Below are 20,848 nucleotides of genomic sequence, written 5' to 3'. Positions count from 1 at the left end.
CACTTATTATACTTCAGTAGTTTCCTTAAAATGGCATTCGCATTTCAAATTGTTCATCAGTAACATGCATAAACCGTTAACTAGCTCTTGAATAGGTTTCGATAAATTGCTCATACGTTGAAGATTTTGCCAAACCTAATAGGTAACTTGTGAGTTCCAACTACCCTCTATGTCCAAAAGTAGAAAAAGAAACTCTACAAAATCAACCCTGAATCTACATGGGGTAATATAAGTAGGCTGATAATAGGACGGATCGAGACTGAGTGTAGTAAAAATTTATCTGATCCAAAACCTAAATAAAAAACTCGACCCGTCCCGAAACATCTAATATGTGAAAAATCATCTAAACCCCAGACCCAGCGGGACCCATGGGTGTGAGCTAGGAGTTGCGAGCGATGGCCTCGGGTGTAAGCGGCGGCGTGCATAGGAGGAAGCAGCCACGCGGCGCCAACCGTCGAGGCGGGCGGGGCAAACGGTAGCGCGACAGGTGGCGCCTAGCGTGGGAGCAGAGGAGGGCGGGCTAGCGGCTATTGCGAAGGGCTAGTTGGTGGGCTGGGTTGGGCTTTTATGTGCCCCTACCCGTGACAAACACAAATCAGGATCCAACCAACAACTATTGCAAGGTAAAATTTGTCCCTAATCCTGTCCCCACCGAGTGTAAAACATAGGAATCTGACCCAATCCGCTTCATTGCCAGCCCTACATACAAGCAGGTCAATGCGTACGTGAGTAGGTCCCGTTCACGCATGTGTCACATTGGAAATTAACAATTGTGGCCCACCGCGACGCACAACACACACTGACGGCTACTGCACACCTGCAACTCTCAGCTGAATAAATTAAGTCCACTATTCTTGATCACCCCAGCTACCGTCTCGGCCATGGCCGTCGCCGGTGCTGTGCTAGTGATAGCAGCCGCCGTGCTCTGCTCATCGGCGGCCGGTGAGGCCGAGCTCAGCACCCGGCGCCAGCTGGTCCCGGCGGTCTACGTGTTCGGGGACTCGCTCGTGGACGCCGGCAACAACGACTTCCTGCCGGCGCCGGCGCCCAAGGCGGTGCCCCCGAACGGCGTCGACCTCCCACGCGAGGTGCTCCGGCGGACCGGGCGCTTCACCAACGCCTACAACCTCGCCGACATCATCGGTAAAGTACTCTTCGAGCTACGATTTTAAGCGTCTCCTCTCCCTCCCTCTTGATCGTCAAAATGCGCCCGTCAAATCGGGCACGCCGGGCTCGCACGCGGCCTGTCCGGCCACCGGGCGGCGACCCTGCCGGCACCGACGCCTCCCTCTCCTCTGCATCGGAATGCAGTGCCTGTTGCTTGCTCTGCTCGGGTAGTCAGATGCCTTTTGCAAGGTCTTGTCTCTTGGCTCTGTTTCCCCCCACAGAAACTTGCTTGAAAATGCTTGGAATGGTTCGAGCAAAACCTGCCGTTGACGTATTGAATTTCAGACAAATGTTTCCAAAACAATACCGTTGCCTAATTGTTTCCCTTACGTGGAACTAGTCAACGAGAAGCGAATCTACGCAGTAAAATATGAAAATAGAATTGAATGTTAGTTCAATTTTTTTCGATTACGAGGACAAACACGTTTATATATATGTATGTATGTATGTATGTATGTATATGTATTGCACCGAAAGTCGTGTGCGTGTACAATGCGATGCACTAGAGTTGAATCCTAGCGGATGACGTCGGCTCTATCCGTGCACTAAACGTTGCACCCCAGCATTACAGTTGGTTATCCAAAGAACAACATATTGTGTGGCCGACGGGTTTAATTAGACACAATAATTATCAGCTTGTGTGTCGTTATCTTGAGGTATCATTAATGTAATATTACTACTAACACATTAAATGAATTTGGGCCATTGGATTACAACAATTGTTAGATAGTTATCTACGCCTATCGGAAAGATCGGAACTACTTACATCTCCGTTCAAGAATTTAAAACGTATTTTATTTAAAAAATTAAATTTTATAATTTTTGATAGACAATTAATTAAATTATATATATATTTAGCATACTAAATTTGTTTCAATAAATTTTGGTTTTAAAGTATTTTAATATAATATTGATTTATAGTAATTAATAACATATTAGAAAAAAATAACAATCTAAGTTTATTTTTGATAATTTTTAAAATAAAATATGACTTATATTCTTGAACGGAAAAAGTAACACTCAGATCAGACCTAGTGAAGAGTACGATTAGCCTTTTTATATTAATGTTTATACAAACATGTATTAATACGTTTGTACATGTACGTGCAGCCCAATTTGTGGGATTCAAGATGAGCCCACCCGCTTACCTCTCGCTAACGCCATTATCAAGCCTCTATCTCTTCCGAGGTCAAGGCGGCGCCAACTACGCTTCCGGCGGATCTGGCATCCTAGACATAACTGTAAGTAAATCAAACAAGTAGTAGGTCACTCCATCGGTACAGTTCATAAATATCATACTTTTTTTTTTAAATGCAAGTCAGTATATACGTACACACCATACTCACATCCCCACACATCTAAATAAAATTAGAGGTTAAACTCACGTAGCGTGGCCACAGATTCCAACCACCGAATACACCCATAAATGTATATACTATTTATCTCAGAAATTAATCTTAAAAAAATATGAGCACAGGAGCCTGATTCTAAAACTCCAACCCAGTGGACAGGTTCCATACCCACCCATACCCACCAACCAAGCTTTGCTAAGAATTATTCAGACATTCTTAACTGTACAGTACTTGAATTTTATACTACCAATTTACCGGTGTTCGGAAATAGTACATAAAGAATAATAGATGAGGTATTCCTTTTTTTAAAAAAAATAGATGAAGTATTTTCGTTTCAAGTAAAATATACATGTACGTACATGCGTACAGGGGTATGTACTGTTCCATTATCATGCATGCAGGGGAACGGGACGATCACCCTGCGTGAACAAGTCCAGCTGTTCGCAAAGACCAAGGCCAGAATCATCCGGGCCGCCCTGGTGGGCCGCGAGAGGTTGGATGACCTGGTGGCCCGGTCCCTGTTCGTCATCAGCGCCGGCGGCAACGACTTCGGAGCGTTCGACCACGGCGGCGTCCCCATAAGCGAGGCGCCGGCGTTCATCGCCGGCATGGTCGCCACCTACCTAGAGTATATCAACGTACGTATATGTGTATACTCGTCTCGCCAAATAATTTTCAGATGACTGGTGTAGAATCGATGCACGCGTGCACGTACGTGCAGGAATTGTACAAGCTAGGAGCACGGCGGCTGGCCCTGCTGGACATACTGCCCGTCGGGTGCCTGCCGAGCCAGCGAGCCACCACGGCCAACGGCGAGTGCAGCGCCAGCGGCAACTCTCTGTCGCAGCTGTTCAACGCCCTCCTCCGGAACGAGATGGCGAAAGCCGTGGCGGCCTCCATGCCGGGCTTGAAGTACTCCATCGCCAGCGTCTACAACACCTTCTCCGATATGATCGCCAACCCAACGCTGGCCGGTAAGTAGAAATGAACATCTATTCTCATATAAAATGGATGAGTTATAATAGATTTAAACGATCTCTACTATATATTATACACGATCAAACGACCTAAGTTGCATCTCATCTCCTCCCTCTCAATTATTTAAAAACTTCTGATCAATTTAAAAACCTATAATTAATAACCGCTATCAATATTAAAAAATATTAATATATCATTATTTTTTCATTTATATATCTTTTTGTTTTTCAATTATTATCTTTTTAAAAACTTTTGGCCCCGTCACAAGTAGGAACACGTGCCTGATTGCTAATTTTATCCAGGAGACGACATGCATGCGCATATGGAAAATTTTAAAAACATTTCTGCAAATTTAGGAGGCCACGTTACGATGGAATCTTATTTTGGCGATAGAAAAAATATCTAACCGATGCAAGAACAGATGGTCCAAATTATCGGCTGCTGTTGCTGACAGTTGGATCACATGACCAGGACTGCGTGATGTGGAGACCGCATGCTGCGGCGGCGGCAAGCTCAACGGCGAGGTCGACTGCACCGTAGGCGCGTGCCTCTGCTCGGACCGCGACGAGTACCTGTTCTGGGACAAGGTGCACGGCACGCAGGCGGCGTACCGCCACGCCGTCCTCGCCTTCTTCTATGGCCCAACGAGGGACGCCGAGCCCATCAACTTCTCGCAGTTGCTCCGAGAACCGTCGTCCTCGGCGACGGCTCCTTACTCCTCCATCTAGGTGTTCTTCCTCTCAAAAAGAAATAAAACACAAAATTCTAATGGTGTTCTTGGATTGGATATATATAGATGAGTCCATGTATATATGTAACCCCCTAAAGTTTTGGGAAAGGTTGGAAGTCTTCGTTTTCAGTTTTCGGTATTGAATCGTTCTCGCTGGAAAAGAAAGAGAAGGAATTAGAGCAAGATAGTAGCAGTGATTTTTTTTTTAAAAAAATATAACATGAGAGTGGGCTGAGTCAACCTGAGCTTAGGCTGGTTAGCCCAGCCCCTCCCCAAAGGCCCAGGCGCCCCACTTCTTTTTCCCCTCCACCTGGCCAAAACCCTAGCCATCCCTCTATTGTGCCACACCCCCACCCCCACTCTTTCCTTTGTATTGCTGGGATTCGGCCAAGAAGAGGAGAAGGAGGAGGAAGGGAAGGGCAGCAAGGAAAAGAAGGAAAAGAAGAGAGGAAGAGGGGATTGAGGCTAGGGATTTTGAGGTTTTCTTGCTGTGGTGCCCTAAGGTATCAATCCTCTTGCTGTTCGTCATATTTTGTTGATGTTTATGGTCGGTAGATTTTGGTTCGAGAGGTTTTAGTGTGGGGATTTGTGGTTTGTTGTCAAATTGTTTGTTCTGCGTGTAGGCAGATCTGACAGTGTTTTTGTCGTTGAGGTTTTGCGGTCTTAGATGATTTTTTCTGTGGAAGAGATTAACTAGAAGGTTGTAGCTAACTGTGAAACCTAGCTACCGGTGAAATTTCAGAATTTTTGGCCAAATAGTTTAGTAGCTATGAATTTCAGTAGTAGATCTATTCAGTTTTGGGTATCTTAGATGCTGAACCAGTTTTTCAGAATAGCTAGGAAGTTATAGGATTCGTTAAGCTTTCTAATGGTGTGAAATATGCAAATTTTCGTTAGTTATAGCTCCAGTTACGCTGTTCTGTATTTTCTGCAATCAATTGTTGACAGATTTTAGTGTCAAAGTTCAGAGCTTGATTAGACCATGTTATATAAAATTTGAAGCTTGTGTTATGATCTACATGTCCACAAAATTTTAGAATTTTTCGTTGAGTATTTCTGAAAATAAACAGTTTTGAGTGGCTGCTGTTTGAAATTGACGACAGGTTTCTAGAGCTGTTTCGATATGTCATTTAGGAAACCTTAGAGGCATGGGAAAATTATGTCACCACAACGAAAGTTGTAGCCCTTGTTCTGTAGTTTCCTAAAATGTATTTATTTGTTATCATATATATGGTAGAAAAATAGATAAGAAAAAGAGAATTACTGCTACTCATGTCAAACTAATGCGTGTGCGCTGTTTTTTGTCGGTATTGCTTAATTGAGGGTTTCGGGTGTAGGAGCACTTTATTTTATGTATTTGCATGTTATTAGAAGTGTTTTTACTGAGTTATGGTTGTGTTTAGATGGTGGTGCTTCCTCTCATACTTGAAGTTCGTCGTTATTGCTGGTTGAAGGCAATAATAAACGTAGTTGTGCTATTGCTACCGTTTTGACTTGTTATTTTCATCATATACACCATAGTTTTAGAACCATGACAAATTTAAATACGATCTGAATTTTATGCTATTCTTTACATTTAAGCATGTTTAATCATTGCCTTATATCTATCTTTATGTTGCTATAATTTTTATTGAACTATGTTGTTGTTCGACTTGAGAATGAAGCTGAGGTATTTTGGTGGTGCACTTTAATACAATTGCACCATATTGCTGCCATGTGCACTTGCATTTGCATATACATTGGAAGTTATGTCGTAAAGATCATGACAGTACCGATACGTATTATACGTTGCCCGAGGAGGGATGCAATGTAAAAGAAGACATATCATTGCATTCATATGCATTCATGGAAGTTAATAACATTTATATGTTATTGTGGATATGAAGTTATACTTGTGGTTGTGACCTTTATTCGAGATTATTCTTTAATATTGTTGATACTATCCTAACATGTCTTATGTCTTGAGAAGTCCTATATTAAATCTATGCTTAATCAACTTGTAATTTAAATAGCTTGTCAAAACAAGTTTGCTTGCTGAGATTTTCAATCTCACCCTTGTATTACTCTTTCCAGGTACTCGATGCATGTTATGAAGGGCTTGGGAATGTAGCAGCACATTTTGCACTTCATGTCTACATTTTTTATCTTGTGCTGTAATAATAAATAAAGTCTAGTCCTTAGGGTCATTCGTTGGAAGTTTAAAGACAAGTGGTGATGTTAAAGACAGGATGATTTTATATGCTATTGTGTTATTTTGTTTATCTTATTGATCTATGTTATTGCTTCCACGATATTTAAATTTATAGAGTTGATGTTGCTATTTTTTTTTTCTTTGTTAAGCTGTAGGTAGTGTAGTTTTAGTGACATCCAAGATTTTATGGCCCTGAGGTGTTACAATATATATGTACGCCGGGAATTCCATTGGCAAGGAAGATGAACGCAGCTCGGGTAGAACGGGTGGCGTAGTGGCGGGGAGAATGGGTGCGGGCAGCAGATGCCTAGGGGCGGAGACAAGCGAGCGACCAGGGACCAGGCCCCCCTATACTTGATGCTGTTACACTTTTAAATACATATATGTAATGAGCATCAATGTTTCAAATATTAATATTTTTTTAACATATTGAAAGTATTAGATGTTGTCAAGTATAATTTAGTATCTATGGTTACTGTAAATGCATGTAATTAAATATATTTTTCTTACCAAAATTTATCAAATTTAAAATGTTTGTCTTTACTTGTCATAATTCATGTTCTATTAATTTACTTTTTATTGACCTAAGCTCTAGTTATTTTTAACTATAGATAATTTTTTAGTAACTTATATGGAAGGCCTATATCAAACTAGTAAAGACAATATCATCATCTATTATTTGAAATATCATACATTTGCTACTGTGTGAAAAAATTCTTATGAAAAAGAAAAAAAATTAAGTTGATTATAAAACATGGATTCATTGCAATACATGTATTTTGTTCTTCTAAAGAATTAAAAATAGATTAACCAATTTTAAGAGAAAATTATGCTTTTTTACAATGATCAATTCTATAGCTTTCAGAACTGATTCAAATTTGTCTTTCCTCGACTCTCCTATCGTCTAATCCTAACTCTGCCCCTACCGATACCCACCTTGTAGCAGCTTCGCACTGGAACGGCGTGTCCTGGCGCTACGGCCACAGCCGGTGCTGCAGGTGGCTGAAGTGTGCCACCTCGCCATACCTCATCGCCGGTGAGCAGAGGCAGGCACCCTCCCGATCAAACATCTCTGAGCTGCTACTATTACCCGTGTTTGTTGTACTAACCTTGAGAGATTGTTTAACTGTGTGTGTGAGAGAGAGGCAACAAGGAGGGAAATATTTAGGAAAATGCAACTCTGGATGTTCTTGCGGTCTATCTAGGCCATTCATCCCTCCCACTTTATATTCATCCATCCGTTGATTTTCTTACATATTTTATGATTTTTTCACCTATCCTTCTAGCACAATTCTCAATGCAAATAAACAATCATGATAAATCATATGTCTACATGTCCTAGTGGAATTTTTTCTTTTGAAAGATTTATATAGAGTTGAGTTGGTTGGCTTGGTTTTAGGCAAGAGAACAAGGGTGTAGTAGGAATGGAATATATTCCAGTAATCTCTTTCTTTTTGGATTTTGGATGTTTGTGATTCTTATAGTTTTTGGATTGGAAGTATCAAATCAACTATGATCATGCATGGTCAACATGTTTGTCTAAAGAGGGGAATTATGTACCAAGAGAGATTGTGGACTAAAAAAAAAAAAATTCGGAACAGGGTACATTGATATGAATTTTGGAGGAATTGAGTTGTTATTCTGTAAAATTTCATGGAAATTTGGAGGAATTGTACTTGTTGCATAAATTAGAACAGTGTGTGGCCGGAGATGGAGGTGGTGGTGGAGTCTCCATTGCACGCGGCAGCAGCAACGGTGGAGTGGAGAGGGTGGAAGAGTGCATGGGAGTGAGCTAGGCTCTGGGAGCTGAGCGATCGGCCGATGAGTTAAATTTAAAGGTTTTTGGGAGAAGTCGAACAGATGGAGGCTGGAAGCCGTACCGATAGTGGTCTATCACTGTCGGTTTGCAAGTCCAATCTGTAATCATAGCCAATATCACTAACTGTTAATAATGTCATGGCTTTTTATGATAGTGATTTATCACCGTCAATTCTTGATGACTCGGCTTTTTATATGCTGGTTGAGATTAGGAAGCGACAATAATAATTCATCATTGTTAGTTATAAATGTACTGACAATGATAATAGAGCACAAATGACATTTTTTGTAGTACTAAAAATGAGTAGGAACATTTTGTACCCTTTGAAGCTTCCAGTGGATGCTCCCTTTTCCAAAATCAGCCAGAGACTGCGCTACATCTATGTCTAACCTACCCTTTCACCTCCGCGGTGAGGGAAAAAGTGCTATCCGCTTTTCACATCGACCCACTACAATATATGGCACCTCAAGATCTCACCAACCTAGCAGAATGGTGGCAAAAAAGGCAATGATGATACTCAAAGAAAGACATCATCCTGATCTAAACGGTCTATTGATCTACACCATGTGGAACATCGTGAAGAAGCACACTCGCCACATATTCCAAAATTTGTCAAGGCAACTGGGCCTGGTAGCTGATATCATTTTGGAAGATGTAAATAAGATGAGAAATGCTCTCTTCCTTCCATAGTTACATTATTTTTCTTCCTTTTTTAGGTGTTGTTTGGGAGCAAATGCTACCTATCCGAGCCATTTGGATATCCACCAAGGTTGGATGGCTACGTTGTAAACTAAAAATCTTTTCTGTTCCTCTCTTAATATGAAATGGCAGAACTCCTGCTTGATTTAGAAAAAAAAAAGAAACTAAACTGAATTTCTACCTGAACGCGTACCAACTATGTACCTCCTCAATTAGCACATGGGTATTTCATCATTGATAAAGCTCATTCCATAGTCATGATCACTAGCTAGCACACCCAATTATATCGCGTGATGGGTGTAACATGTACTATTTTATTTCTTATTGATCCTGTCCGTGGACAGTTGATACAACGATCGATGTTCCTAGAATGGTAGCACCCAAATAGTGAGCTACTCGGTAGCACTAAAATTGTTCTCGATCAGATCATGTTTGGACCCCGAGGCATTACAATCTGTTTGTGTACTTCAACAATAATGTAGCATTTTATGTAGTGCATCAATTATCAAACCAGAATATTTGAGTATTGAAAATGATAAATGCAAACATAATATATGATTGTTGAAAATGGTAAATGAATCACAATTCACAATCATGTGGAATTTTTACTTTTTGGCTCTTTTGAAAACTTTTTTGCAAATAGACCCTCCAAGGAAAGATTAGTAGAAACGAACCTCCACCGCCCCTAGCATCGTGCCATTGGAACGTAGGTTATGCACTGGATGCCTTGGCTGACGTGGCCTCACATGGCACTAGAGCCCATGATATCGTAAGTTAATACCATAGCGCCACAACTCTTGACGCCGTGCTAAGGGACTAAGCGCCCCGCTTCTTTCCCTACCCCTCTCACTCTCATTTGGCCATTGTGCATGCCTCTGTTGTAACTATGGCGTCATGATCTTTGGCGCCGTTCTACAGCTTCCGACGTATATCTTATGTGGCATACAACCACGTTAAATCTGGTGGTGCTGTGCAATGGTCCAACGGCGCCAAAATTCATGTCGTTGTAAAAATGATCCATTTTTGGACATTTTTTACTGATAGGTTCATTTGTAAAAATGTTTTCTAAAAGGGTTAAAAGTAAAAAATCCACTAACAATCATCTCGTGAACATCTTCCATAGTTCATGACAACACACCAGGGATTGTAAAAAAAACAGAGATTAATCCTCCAATCTCAAAGCAGTAAAGAGTCATGTTGTTGTGCCAAAGCAGTAATGAGTCCCGTCATATATCCATGCCATTTTTAGGTCTGTAATATTGATACAAAGTCGGTCTCTAAGCACCCGTATGGCAAAATATCGTCCCCAGTCCCCCAAATATTCTTTGCCTTGCAAGTTAAGAAGTTCCATTTTGCTCTCATCATATTCGAGTGTTTTGAAGATCACCCTACAACTCACTTTCTTGCAAGTCGCACTGATGTAGACGATTTAAGGCCCGTTTGAATGGAAGAAACATCTCGGGTTCTTGCCCGAATCAGTGAAATCCCTTTAAAATGGTGCTTTGAGCAAGTGATTTGAATACAAAATGAGATAAACGGAAATGTTTTCGATTCTAGTCACAATCAGTGGAATCTCTATCAAACGATGCTTTGAGCAAGTGATTCAAATCCAAAATGGAAGAAACATTTCTCTTTTTTACAACTGTCATCCTCTCTTGAGAATCAGCTAACATGTGGTTTCTCTCATTTCTAAATTATTTCCTTCTCATTTACAACTGTCATCCGCTCTTGTGAATAAGAATTCATCCAATTAGCCAAACGATTCACAAAGTGATTCTAATTCACCAGAAAAGTATTTTCAGAAAAAGTCTGAAACCGAAATGTTTCTTGAAGAGTCCAAAACCCTACCAAATGGACCCTTAGTCTGCCAAACTAGATAGGTTTGTAATAGCTCTCTCCGGTGAATAGAAGGGTTAATGCAAATACAACTTGCATGAAAACAAGCTGCAGGGATAATTTTCATAACATCTAGAAATGGCGAGGGGAAATTTAACATTAAACTTTTAAGGGGGAAATCAAAGTCTAGACTAGATTTTTGCAGTTTCGCCTAGCTAGCAATGTAACATGAGCCAAAAAAATGTTACAAAAAGGGGGACGCACGAATAAAATTAGGCAAGTGAGCGGCAAGTAAAACCGCCTGGCACCCAAATATTGTGATACTACATCCATTCTTTTTTAATGCCGTTTTAGGATTTTTGTTTCGTTCTCAAATAGATGTCGTTCTTGGGTTCAATGCATCCTCTCCTCAAATAGCCCCTATTAAAAGCTGGTGAATATAAATGTCACAACTCTAAATCAATTCCAATGTTCCCAACTATACTCTTATGTTTCCAAGAAGAATTAATAAACCACACCTCTGTGTGTACTTGTGCATGTATGATTGCATTAGCTACAAACACACTTGGCACCAAATAGTACTGGTACATTTGAACGCAAAGCTTAAAGAGCGTTTGGTTCCTAAAACAAACTCGAAGTATCCATACACGATGATGTCAGGACTAAAGATGAAAAGAAAAATAAGGCCAAAGTGAAGCAAGAAGATGAAACAAACCAAACTAAGGTCAAGCGAGAAAATGGGATTTTAAAAGTAATCATGGCCACATTGATCCTTGCCGTCAGCCTTGCTAGCGTAATGTGTTTGGTCGCCACTTTGGCTTCCCTCGACCATGACCTCCACCACACGACCGTGCTCAGGCTCTCGTCTCGCTACTCCGTAAGGTCGCACTCAGGTTTGGCTTGCTCTGCTACCCAACAAGCAAGGAAATTCATTGGCTTTGCTCATCAGTGCCACAGAGAGTTGCTCGGCCACCGGACGCATGCAACTCCTATCGAGGCAAGAGGCGCATGAGCATGGTCCATCGCTCGAGACAACCGAGGCTAACCCCGTTCATGACCCTTGAGTTGTTGGGACTTGGGTCTAGATTAATGGTGAATGAGACGATAGAGTAAACAGAGTGAGTAAGGGTTATTGAATAGGGGCAGACAGGTCCAATCCAATGCTAATTATCACTGCCTTGTTCTGTTTACAAGAGTCCAAAACAACATCTAATGCTGAATGGAGGTAGTATATCTCTACCGATGGAATCTGAGATGAAGAAAATCAACAAATAATTCAATGCTTTCTCAAGTTATTCAACATGGCAAACTTGGACATAAAAAATATGCTAACTCACAAGTAATTTAAAAGGAGAAAAAAAATCCACATTCAGCACTAAATAAAGTAGAGCAGTGTAAAGACTAGATTTTGTAGTGGAAGAACAATAGAGTGTGACATTCCACTAAAGATTGGTGGACCAACTAATTTTAGCTGGTTGTTACTGCTAAAAATAATAACTAAGCTAAAAATAGAAAAACAATTGAAAAAGGAGAAAAATAATTACCCTAGGTGACAAAACTAAAATCTGGAATGAAATGAATCACCAATGTTAGAAGCGAAGATCCAGACAATGAACTCCATTGTCAACTACTTCGGCCTTGAAGCAGTTATGCTTCCAACAACCATGGCAACACAACAAAACATGCTTCCAACAGGCATGGCAACACAACAAAACATAGACAATTTTGCACACAATTTCGCAGAGTAGCAATACTATCAGGACAAATATGAGCATACGCGCATACAAGTTCAATTCCAAATAGCACAAAGTCATTGGTACAACATTCCAAATAGAATAGTTCCAAAAAAGTGTATTTCAGCTATGTTTAACCCTTAAAACAATCTTTTCACCCCAATGTCTTTATACCAAAAGTCCAGCGGTTTCTATCGCCAGTACACAACTGGAAACAAGCATCATAAATTTGACCATCCGCCTTAGACTATAAGAAGCAACACTCACAAATGTACAAAATTACAAAACTTGAGACAAACAACCATACCAACCGTTTTTGAAGCCACTTATCTCAGATTTGTTGTGGGCTACCCTTAGCTTTTCAACATCAGGTTGAGCCTTTGCCAACGCTTGGTTGAACTCGGTTAAAGTCTTCTCGTTAGCATTTTGATTTCGATGGCCACCCATAACCATCAACACCATCACGAACACAACAACAATTGTGACTACAGGGTAAACCCAATGGCTATGGTACAACTGTATATGGTGACCTATCTTACCCATCCGCTCATTAAAATCTTAAAAATAACATCCTCTGAGTTGTACGGCTACAACAAGAAAGAAAACATAAGCTTGGAAAAACATGAGTTCATAAATTTTATTTAGCAAATAAAAAGCTAAAAGAAAACCTCGAAAGAGCTATTGATACACAAATAGGTCTTCCCCGTCACATCAAACTCAGTTAAAAACCCCTAACATATGGAATTAAGTAGTCAAATTTTAGTATCAAAATTTGTCAAATAGAAGTACAGTAAGTGACACGTTGAACTATCTTCTTTGTATATGTAATCAGTTTACTAATTCTTTTCATCATCACAATATAATCATCCTTTCGCAAGGAATAAACATAGCTAATGTATATTGGACCCTTTGTATTACTTTATTTATAACACTAAGGGAAAAGGCTAACATCAAATTGACTCAGGATTCCACTGACATGATTTGTGAGGTTAAAGAAAAAAGATAATAGTTTACTACATAGATCAATAGTTTCTATTCTACATTTTTTTCTTCGTTCTTGTTTCCATATTTGTTTCTCATGTTTGATGATTTGGTTGAGTATCCCCTTCTCTCCCAAATGGCAGACTCCCTTGACCAAATAATTCCCAGACACTGAAATCTAATATCTATAGAACATTGGCCATGCAAGTTTTCCCATAGAACTTATGCATGCACTATTGAAGTAGCAATGCATACTTGGAATTCACTAGAATAGTTTGGATATGAGTTGCCATGCTTCATGACAAAGTAAAGAAATGTGTAGAACATAGATATTTTTGCATGGTAGGAAATATCTAGACTTTAGATAAGGATGAGAAAATTTCTAGAGTTTGGATATTTTCTAAGAAGTGTGTGGAATGTGCCACTTTGCAATATTCCAATGACCATGAGCACCTATAAATATGGGTGATCCCCTTCACTTACCATACTATGGCATAAAAGATCTCAAGTAGAAGCCACAATGAGGACCAAGACATATAGTGCCATATGAGGCATAGATGAGATAGCATGGCAAGGTTGCCATGGTGTGTCTTAGGGTCTTAGTGTTGTCATGGTGAGTCATAGATAGGGCTGATGAGTGAGTAGTAGGGTAACCACTAAGAAGAATAGTTTCTTTTTGAATAGAGTTTGTAGTATTGAATAAAGAGTTGAGTTATATTGTTGTCTAAGAGTTAGTCTTCCAAGATAAGTTGCATACTACTTAGTACTTAGTTCTTAACAGTCTTGGCTTCATCAAAGGTAGGCTCTGTGTAATACTGAATTTTTTGAAAACGAAAAAAGAGAGAGATTTGACCGAATTTTGACTTTTTGATCCGTGGCTCTTATGGCCGATCGGAGACCGTGGTTGCGTTCATCTCATCGAGACGAACCCGTTTTGCTATTCATATGTCCGTTCCGGGCATTTTGTGACCCGTAGCAAGTCTAATAAATCTAGACCGTTCGTTGTTTTGAAATAAAAAAATAAAAAAGGGGATAAGTACTGGATGGATCGGTCCTCAACCCGATCCATCCAGACTCTTCACGCGTTTGCATTCTCTCTCTCTCTCTCTCTCTCTCTCTCTCTGTGTGTGTGTGTGTCGCGCGCCGAGCCCGTCGCTGCTGTGGGCTGCTCGCCGTCCGCCGGGCTAGCCCAGCCTGCGTCGCCGGCCTGCGCGCTGTCGCTGCCGCCGCTCGCCGCGTGCCTGCGCCACCGTCCGCCACGCTGACCGCTTGCTGCCGCCGGGTGCTGCGCCGCCGGCCGCCGTCGCTCCCGCCAGCACGACGCCGTAGCGCCGCTGACGAGCGTCGCGCGCCTGCACCGCCGTCGTGTTCACTCCGTGCCAGCCACTGAGAAGAAGCAAGCACCAATCCGCTGGCTGAAGAAGCCAGCGCAGGAAGAAGGAAGCCAGGAAGAAAAGAAAAGAGAAGAGAAAAGAAAAAGAGAAAAGAAAAAAAAGGGGAAAAGGGGAAAAGTTGGAAATTTCGGATTTTCGTCGGATTCGTCGTCAATCCTTCGAAGGTGATTCCTCAGTAATTCTTAGATGTTTGTGGTTGGACTAAATCAAATCAATCAATTCCTGTCGTATTATTTCATGTGATCAATAGTCTGTTTCGTTTCGATAATCATTATTGATTAGAAGATACGATATCCGAGTCGAAGTATTTATTTCGATCATCAGAGCGAAGTCTAATTAGTGAGATTTTAGTTCGACTCTGAATTGAAAATAGTGTATCATTTCATGTGATACAATTGTATGTTCAGTTTTTCGGAATGTAGGCGTATACGCAACGTTTTCAGACGTAGAATTGACGCTTCATATTTTATGTGTTTTAAATGTATATTAGTTCTAATAGTATGCCTGTACAGGTGGTACTATTTCCGGGCATTCTTGATCGAATTTTCTTCATCGTCGGTAAAGGCAAGTGAATGTATTGTATGACTATGCTTTAACCTAATATTGGGTTGCCTACATTCTTTAATTACAGTGCATTCATCTAATCTGAATGACTGATTCTGAGCTGGGTACTATGTTGTTTACGTTTCCAGAAGTTTACTCGATGATTGATTTATGAAGTGCAGTAGGCACGATATGCCATTCTGCAGTTGTTCATTAGTGTTGTATGCAATGTTTTTTTGAAGTCTCAAGCATATTCCGGAAGTTATGTTGGTTATGCTTGAAGCACGTCATACATATACATCTCATGCATTGGAAGTTTGTCGTCGTCTTCTGGCCGCGACCGTACCGGTACAGTACCGTATGTCACCCGAGGAGGGATACGGTGCACACCCTTACGTTACCCGAGGAGGGGTAAGGGTGAGGAGAGCATATCATGTGCACACCCTTACGTTACCCGAGGAGGGGTAAGGGTGAGGAGAGCATATCATATACATGACCCTTACGTTACCCGTGGAGGGGTAAAGGTGAGGAGAGCATATCATATGCATGGTTATGTCTTCTTGTGAAATTCAATGAATTATTCACATCAAATCTTATTTCCTTTAGTTAGCTTGTATATAGATATATATGCAGCTCTGAAGGCTTATACCAACCGAATATTAAAATGTTTAATGTTATCGTTGGACTTGCTTAGTCATAACTGTTTTTCCTAGTGTTGGCGGTCTGTTTCGTTACTAGTTTTTATTTAGAATTATTAGCACATTCAACTGTGGCTAAATAGCTTTTTGTTAAAGTACCTTTCACTTGCTGAGATTTTCGAATCTCACCCGTGTTTTCTTTACAGGTATGTTTGGATGTTGACGTGCATTTTGGGGATGGATCTCGGTAGCTGCACACACTAACTTATCACGATGTCGATAGCTCAACCGGTGTATACAAGTGGTGTGTCTGATGGTCCGTCATTTGTTTTTGTTTATGTTGTGGTATGACGCTGGTAGCGTCGTGGTGGACTCTATATATATGCTGGTTATATCTGTTTCTGCCTGCCTGTGATATTTCTTTTGGTCAGTTATACCTCTCTATAGAGGAAATACTGCCAAAATTTCCTATTTTTTTCAAATAAATAGGCTTGGTTGTAAAGTAGGGTGTTATAGCTTGGTATCGGAGCCTAGGCTTTAGGTCCTAGGTAATTGAATGATGAACCTGACACACTTGCACAAATAGAATGGGTATGGGATGCATTGCATTGCATACGTCTTGTTTATCTTTGTTCGCTTATGTTCACTATCTCAAATAAATATTATTGAAGTTACTTGTTTGATTGTCCACGTATTCTTTAGTGTTTTATCATTGATCTATATTGTTAAGTTGTTGGAGTCAGTTCCCGTGGAATGGTGAATTTGTCAGGGCGTTAAAATGGTTACCTTGGTCATTAGAACCTGAGAAGCTTCAGAGGATCAATAGCATAATTGTTGTATGGCACTGCAGATGGGTTAAGTGGAGGGCCCCCATGATGCCTTTTCTGCATTGCCAGGTGAGGTTGACCAAGAGTTAGGTTTACGATCCAATTATCCACATACAGAGCGAATATTTTGGGTATGAGATGGACTGGCCCCCATGTCGTTGACTCTAACTATTCGTTCTCGGAATGTCGGAGAAATGGATCGATGTGTGCCTTACCATAGAAGATAAGGTGATAATATTTTCAACCTAACCATTAGAATGGTGTAGGATTTCTTTTTCCCATGGAGTCGGGGCGTTCTTTTTACCGATTGTGTGAAGATGTGTTGATAGTGAGATCCTAATAGGGTTCTGGGAGTTTTTTCTAATCTTTTGCTAGACTTGTACCCTAGTTGTTGATGTTTTGAGGGTTAGTTAACATCTCGTGTTTAAGTTGAGATGTTTACATATCTTACGTGTCAGTTTCTTAAATATCTGAGAATAATCTTTTGTAATTGGAATATCCATGCATGTTGTGAAATGATTATTTGAGGTAGTTATTTTGTTAAGTTAGCCTTTGTGGAAGAGTCCACTGGCTATGGGAATTGGAGTCATCGATTGCGTTGCAGTGACTGATTCGCGTCGTAGTGACGCTAGTGGAGTGACGCCTAGGGCGTTGGTGTTGTTTAGAGGTTGTCGGAAAAATTGTGGCCTATAACATCATTATGAGGTGCTATGTTGGCGTGTCGTTATGGGAGTTGGTAGTTGAGTCTGATAAATTCTACTCGCCGAGTAGATTCCGAAGATAAGGGTTATTTGAATCTTTCCTGGCTAAGTAACCGGAGGTATCACTAGAGCCTGTTGTAGCAATTCTTCGAGTGGTTCTTGGTATGTGGTTTGCTTTGAGACTTTCTTTCTTAGATTTCATGAATTGAGTGGATCTGAAGAAGTGGCTAGATCCTGGCTTAAGATTTTCCCGCAATGGAGCAGGTTTGTGTTTGTTGCTCCAGTTTATTCTCTAAGCTGAAGTTTTAGCCAGGAAGTGTCTGGGTAGGTTTGCATACTGGAAGTTTGTTCCTATTGGGAGTAAATATCTGCTGTTACATAAAGCGATACTCTACGTGCTTGGTCGCTAAGATGTCAATACGTGTTTTGAGAATAGCTTAAAATCGGTTTTATCTAAACTCTGGTTTGAGGGAAGAGCATTGTAAATAGTGGAGTTTATTCCAGAATTTAAGTGCTGAAATTAAAGTTATGTTTGGGAGCTAAGGGTTGCTCTCCTGTTTAAAGGAGTGTTGTGAAAGAGGATGAACCATTGGGGTGTATCTTTGTAGTTTTGTTGCTGTTTCGGAGAGGGTATGCCTTCTAAGGACCCGGAGAGAAGCATTATATGCTAACGCTCAACCCGTTGACGGTAAACCTGGTGTTGCAAATGATGCTTGCTAAACTAAATTCGCAAAATAATTAAATTGGAGTTGGATTAACAGGGTTGAGTTTTCAGAAGTTATATTTTCAACCCTCTCCATGAGCCTTCCGCAGTGATCATCTTGTCGGTTAGATTAACCGATGTCTTTTCAACTTTTGAGGAGGATGTTTTTGCATGCAATTTTACTTTGAAGAAGTTGTGGTGTAGCTTACCGATAGTATGACTGGCATGGGAATGTGAGCAAGATGTGAAGTTCCTTAGTATGCCAGTTTGGCATGTTTCTGAACGTACCGGTCAACACAATTTATCTATTGGTCCAACTGCCTCTGGATGGAAGTGTTCTAGTATTCAAGTTGGAAAGTGCAAGTCTAAACTTGTACCATGAAGGATAAGTCGTTAGATGTTTAGAAGGATTGAATTAGGCAAGTGGTTGTAATCTCTTGATCACCCCTTCTAGACTTGGTGATACATCGGGATGAGAATGACCAACTAGAGGTTTATATCTTAACGTGGTGATTGTCTCTTGTGTAGATCTACCCGCACTTGTATTTTTTTTGGAGTTAGTGATGTTGGTAGAAGAGGTGAAGTGTTGATGTTTCTTTAATTCTGAACCATAAAGATTTTAAATTGATCCTCCCTGTGAAAGAGTTGAAGTTGAAGCGAAGAAGGTTTATATTCCTATTGGGGTTTTGACCCGAGTTTGTGGAGTTAGCCAAATAATATTTTTGGTGTGATTGCATCCACCAAAAAGGATGTTTCTGGGCAACTAATGTCTTGGTTTTAGAACTAGTCGAAGAGAGTGTCTCATAATTAGCTTGTATAGTATTAACAGAAATGTTGTGTGTTCTTGGATTCGTTTCCCCTTCTAAAAGTGAGAAGGCAACGAAATGATAAAGACCGTCCAATGTAACAGAGATTCAGGGTTTTCTTGGATTCGCTGGCCAGTATCGATATTTTATACAAGGTTTTCTTTTATTGCAAAGCCTATGATTAGACTTACCGAGAAGTGTGTTCCATTTGTATGGACTGATGAATGTGAGGTCAGTTTCCAAACATTAAAGAATAAGTTGGTGAACGCTCCTATTTTGGCTTTGCCCGAGAGTGGTAAGCGTTTCATAGTTTACACTGATGTTTCTCGAATTGGACTTGGCTGTGTCCTTATGCAAGAAGGTCGGGTAATTGCATATGCTTCTAGACAATTGAAAACTCATGAACAGAATTATCCCACTCATGACTTAGAATGGGCTGTAGTGGTTTTTGCCTTGAAGAGTTGGAGGCATTACCTGTATGGTGAGTCATGCGATATTTTCACTGATCATAAGAGTCTCAAGTATATTTTCAGTCAAAGAGATTTGAATTTGAGACAGCGAAGATGGTTAGAATTAATCAAAGGCTATGATCTGACATTTCAGTATCATCCAGGAAAGACAAATGTGGTAGCAGATGCTCTTAGCATAATAGGTGTTTCTAAAAACTGTAATGTCTATATTGTTGGATTTGAGCCGGATGAAGATTTCTTTTTGTTTTACTAGTACAATACAGAAGGGGACTCAAATGTTTATTTAGTCTACTATACCTGAGCATATTCGTGAAGCTCAACAGCATGATTGTCTTCTTTTAGAAGTTCAAAAGAGAATTTTAGCAGGAAAATTAAAAGAGTTTAGTGTGAATGAGTATAGTGCAATACGCTTTAGAGGACGTCTCTGTGTACCACAGAAAGCAGATGTGAAAATGGATATATTGAGAGAAGCTCACCGGACTCCTTATACTATTCATCCAGGTGAAACCAAAATGTATCGAGACCTAAAGCAAAAAATTTTGGTGGAAAAGGATGAAAGTGGATATTGCTAAGTACGTTGCAGCTTGCGGTGTCTGCCAATAAGTAAAGGCTGAACATAAAAGACCTGCAGGATTAATGCAATCCTTAGAAATCCTAGAATGGAAATGGGAACATATCACTATAGACTTTGTTGTTGGGTTGCCTCGTTCACCTCGAGGCAGAGATGCTTTTTGGGTTGTCGTGGATAGACTTACAAAATCTGCACATTTCATTCCAATGAAGACAACCAGTTCGGCACATGATTTGGCTCCCTTGTATATCAGGGAAATAGTGAGGTTGCATGGTGTGCCAAAATCGATCATTTCAGATCGGGATTCCAAATTTGTATCCTAGTTTTAGCAGAATTTGCTTATAATAATAACTATCAAGCAAGTATTCGGATGGCTCCTTTTGAGGCCTTGTATGGTCGAAAGTGTGTTTCCCCTTTGTGTTGGGATTCTGTTGGAGAGAGATCATTACTTGGTCCGGATTTGGTTCAACAAACCTTAGAGAAGGTGTACCAAATACATCAGAACTTGTTGACTGCTCAGAGTCGACAAAAGAGCTATGTAGTTGTCCGGAGACGAGACTTAGTATTTGCAGTTGGCGACCATGTTCTTCTTGGGGTGTCGCCAACCAAAAGTATTGTACGTTTTGGTACCTCTGGGAAATTTAGCCCGAGGTACATTGGACCATTTCTAATCACAACCCGAGTAAGCGGTTGGTTTTACTATCTTGAA

General features: G+C 40.5%; 1 protein-coding gene and 1 long non-coding RNA gene across 2 annotated transcripts; both read left to right on the top strand.

The window, feature by feature from the left end:
• Window positions 1-835: 835 nt before the first annotated feature.
• On the top strand, window positions 836-6,488 carry LOC133906806 (GDSL esterase/lipase At4g16230-like). Its single transcript, XM_062348822.1, has 6 exons — window positions 836-1,143; window positions 2,278-2,408; window positions 2,921-3,157; window positions 3,241-3,493; window positions 3,969-4,225; window positions 6,301-6,488. The coding sequence occupies exons 1-5, from the start codon at window positions 882-884 to the stop codon at window positions 4,223-4,225; spliced, it is 1,140 nt and encodes a 379-aa protein (XP_062204806.1). The 5' UTR covers window positions 836-881; the 3' UTR covers window positions 6,301-6,488.
• Window positions 6,489-14,745: 8,257 nt separating this feature from the next.
• LOC133906350 (uncharacterized) lies at window positions 14,746-16,563 on the top strand. The gene is made up of 3 exons (XR_009907760.1): window positions 14,746-15,044; window positions 15,393-15,947; window positions 16,268-16,563. It is a non-coding gene; the product is annotated as an uncharacterized LOC133906350 (long non-coding RNA).
• The last annotated feature ends 4,285 nt before the right edge of the window (window positions 16,564-20,848 follow it).

The sequence above is a fragment of the Phragmites australis genome, chromosome 23 (genome assembly GCF_958298935.1).
Source record: "Phragmites australis chromosome 23, lpPhrAust1.1, whole genome shotgun sequence".
NCBI lineage: Eukaryota > Viridiplantae > Streptophyta > Magnoliopsida > Poales > Poaceae > Phragmites > Phragmites australis.
The sequence above is the reverse complement of the archived record's forward strand: the minus strand, read 5'-3'. Positions and strand labels throughout refer to the sequence as shown.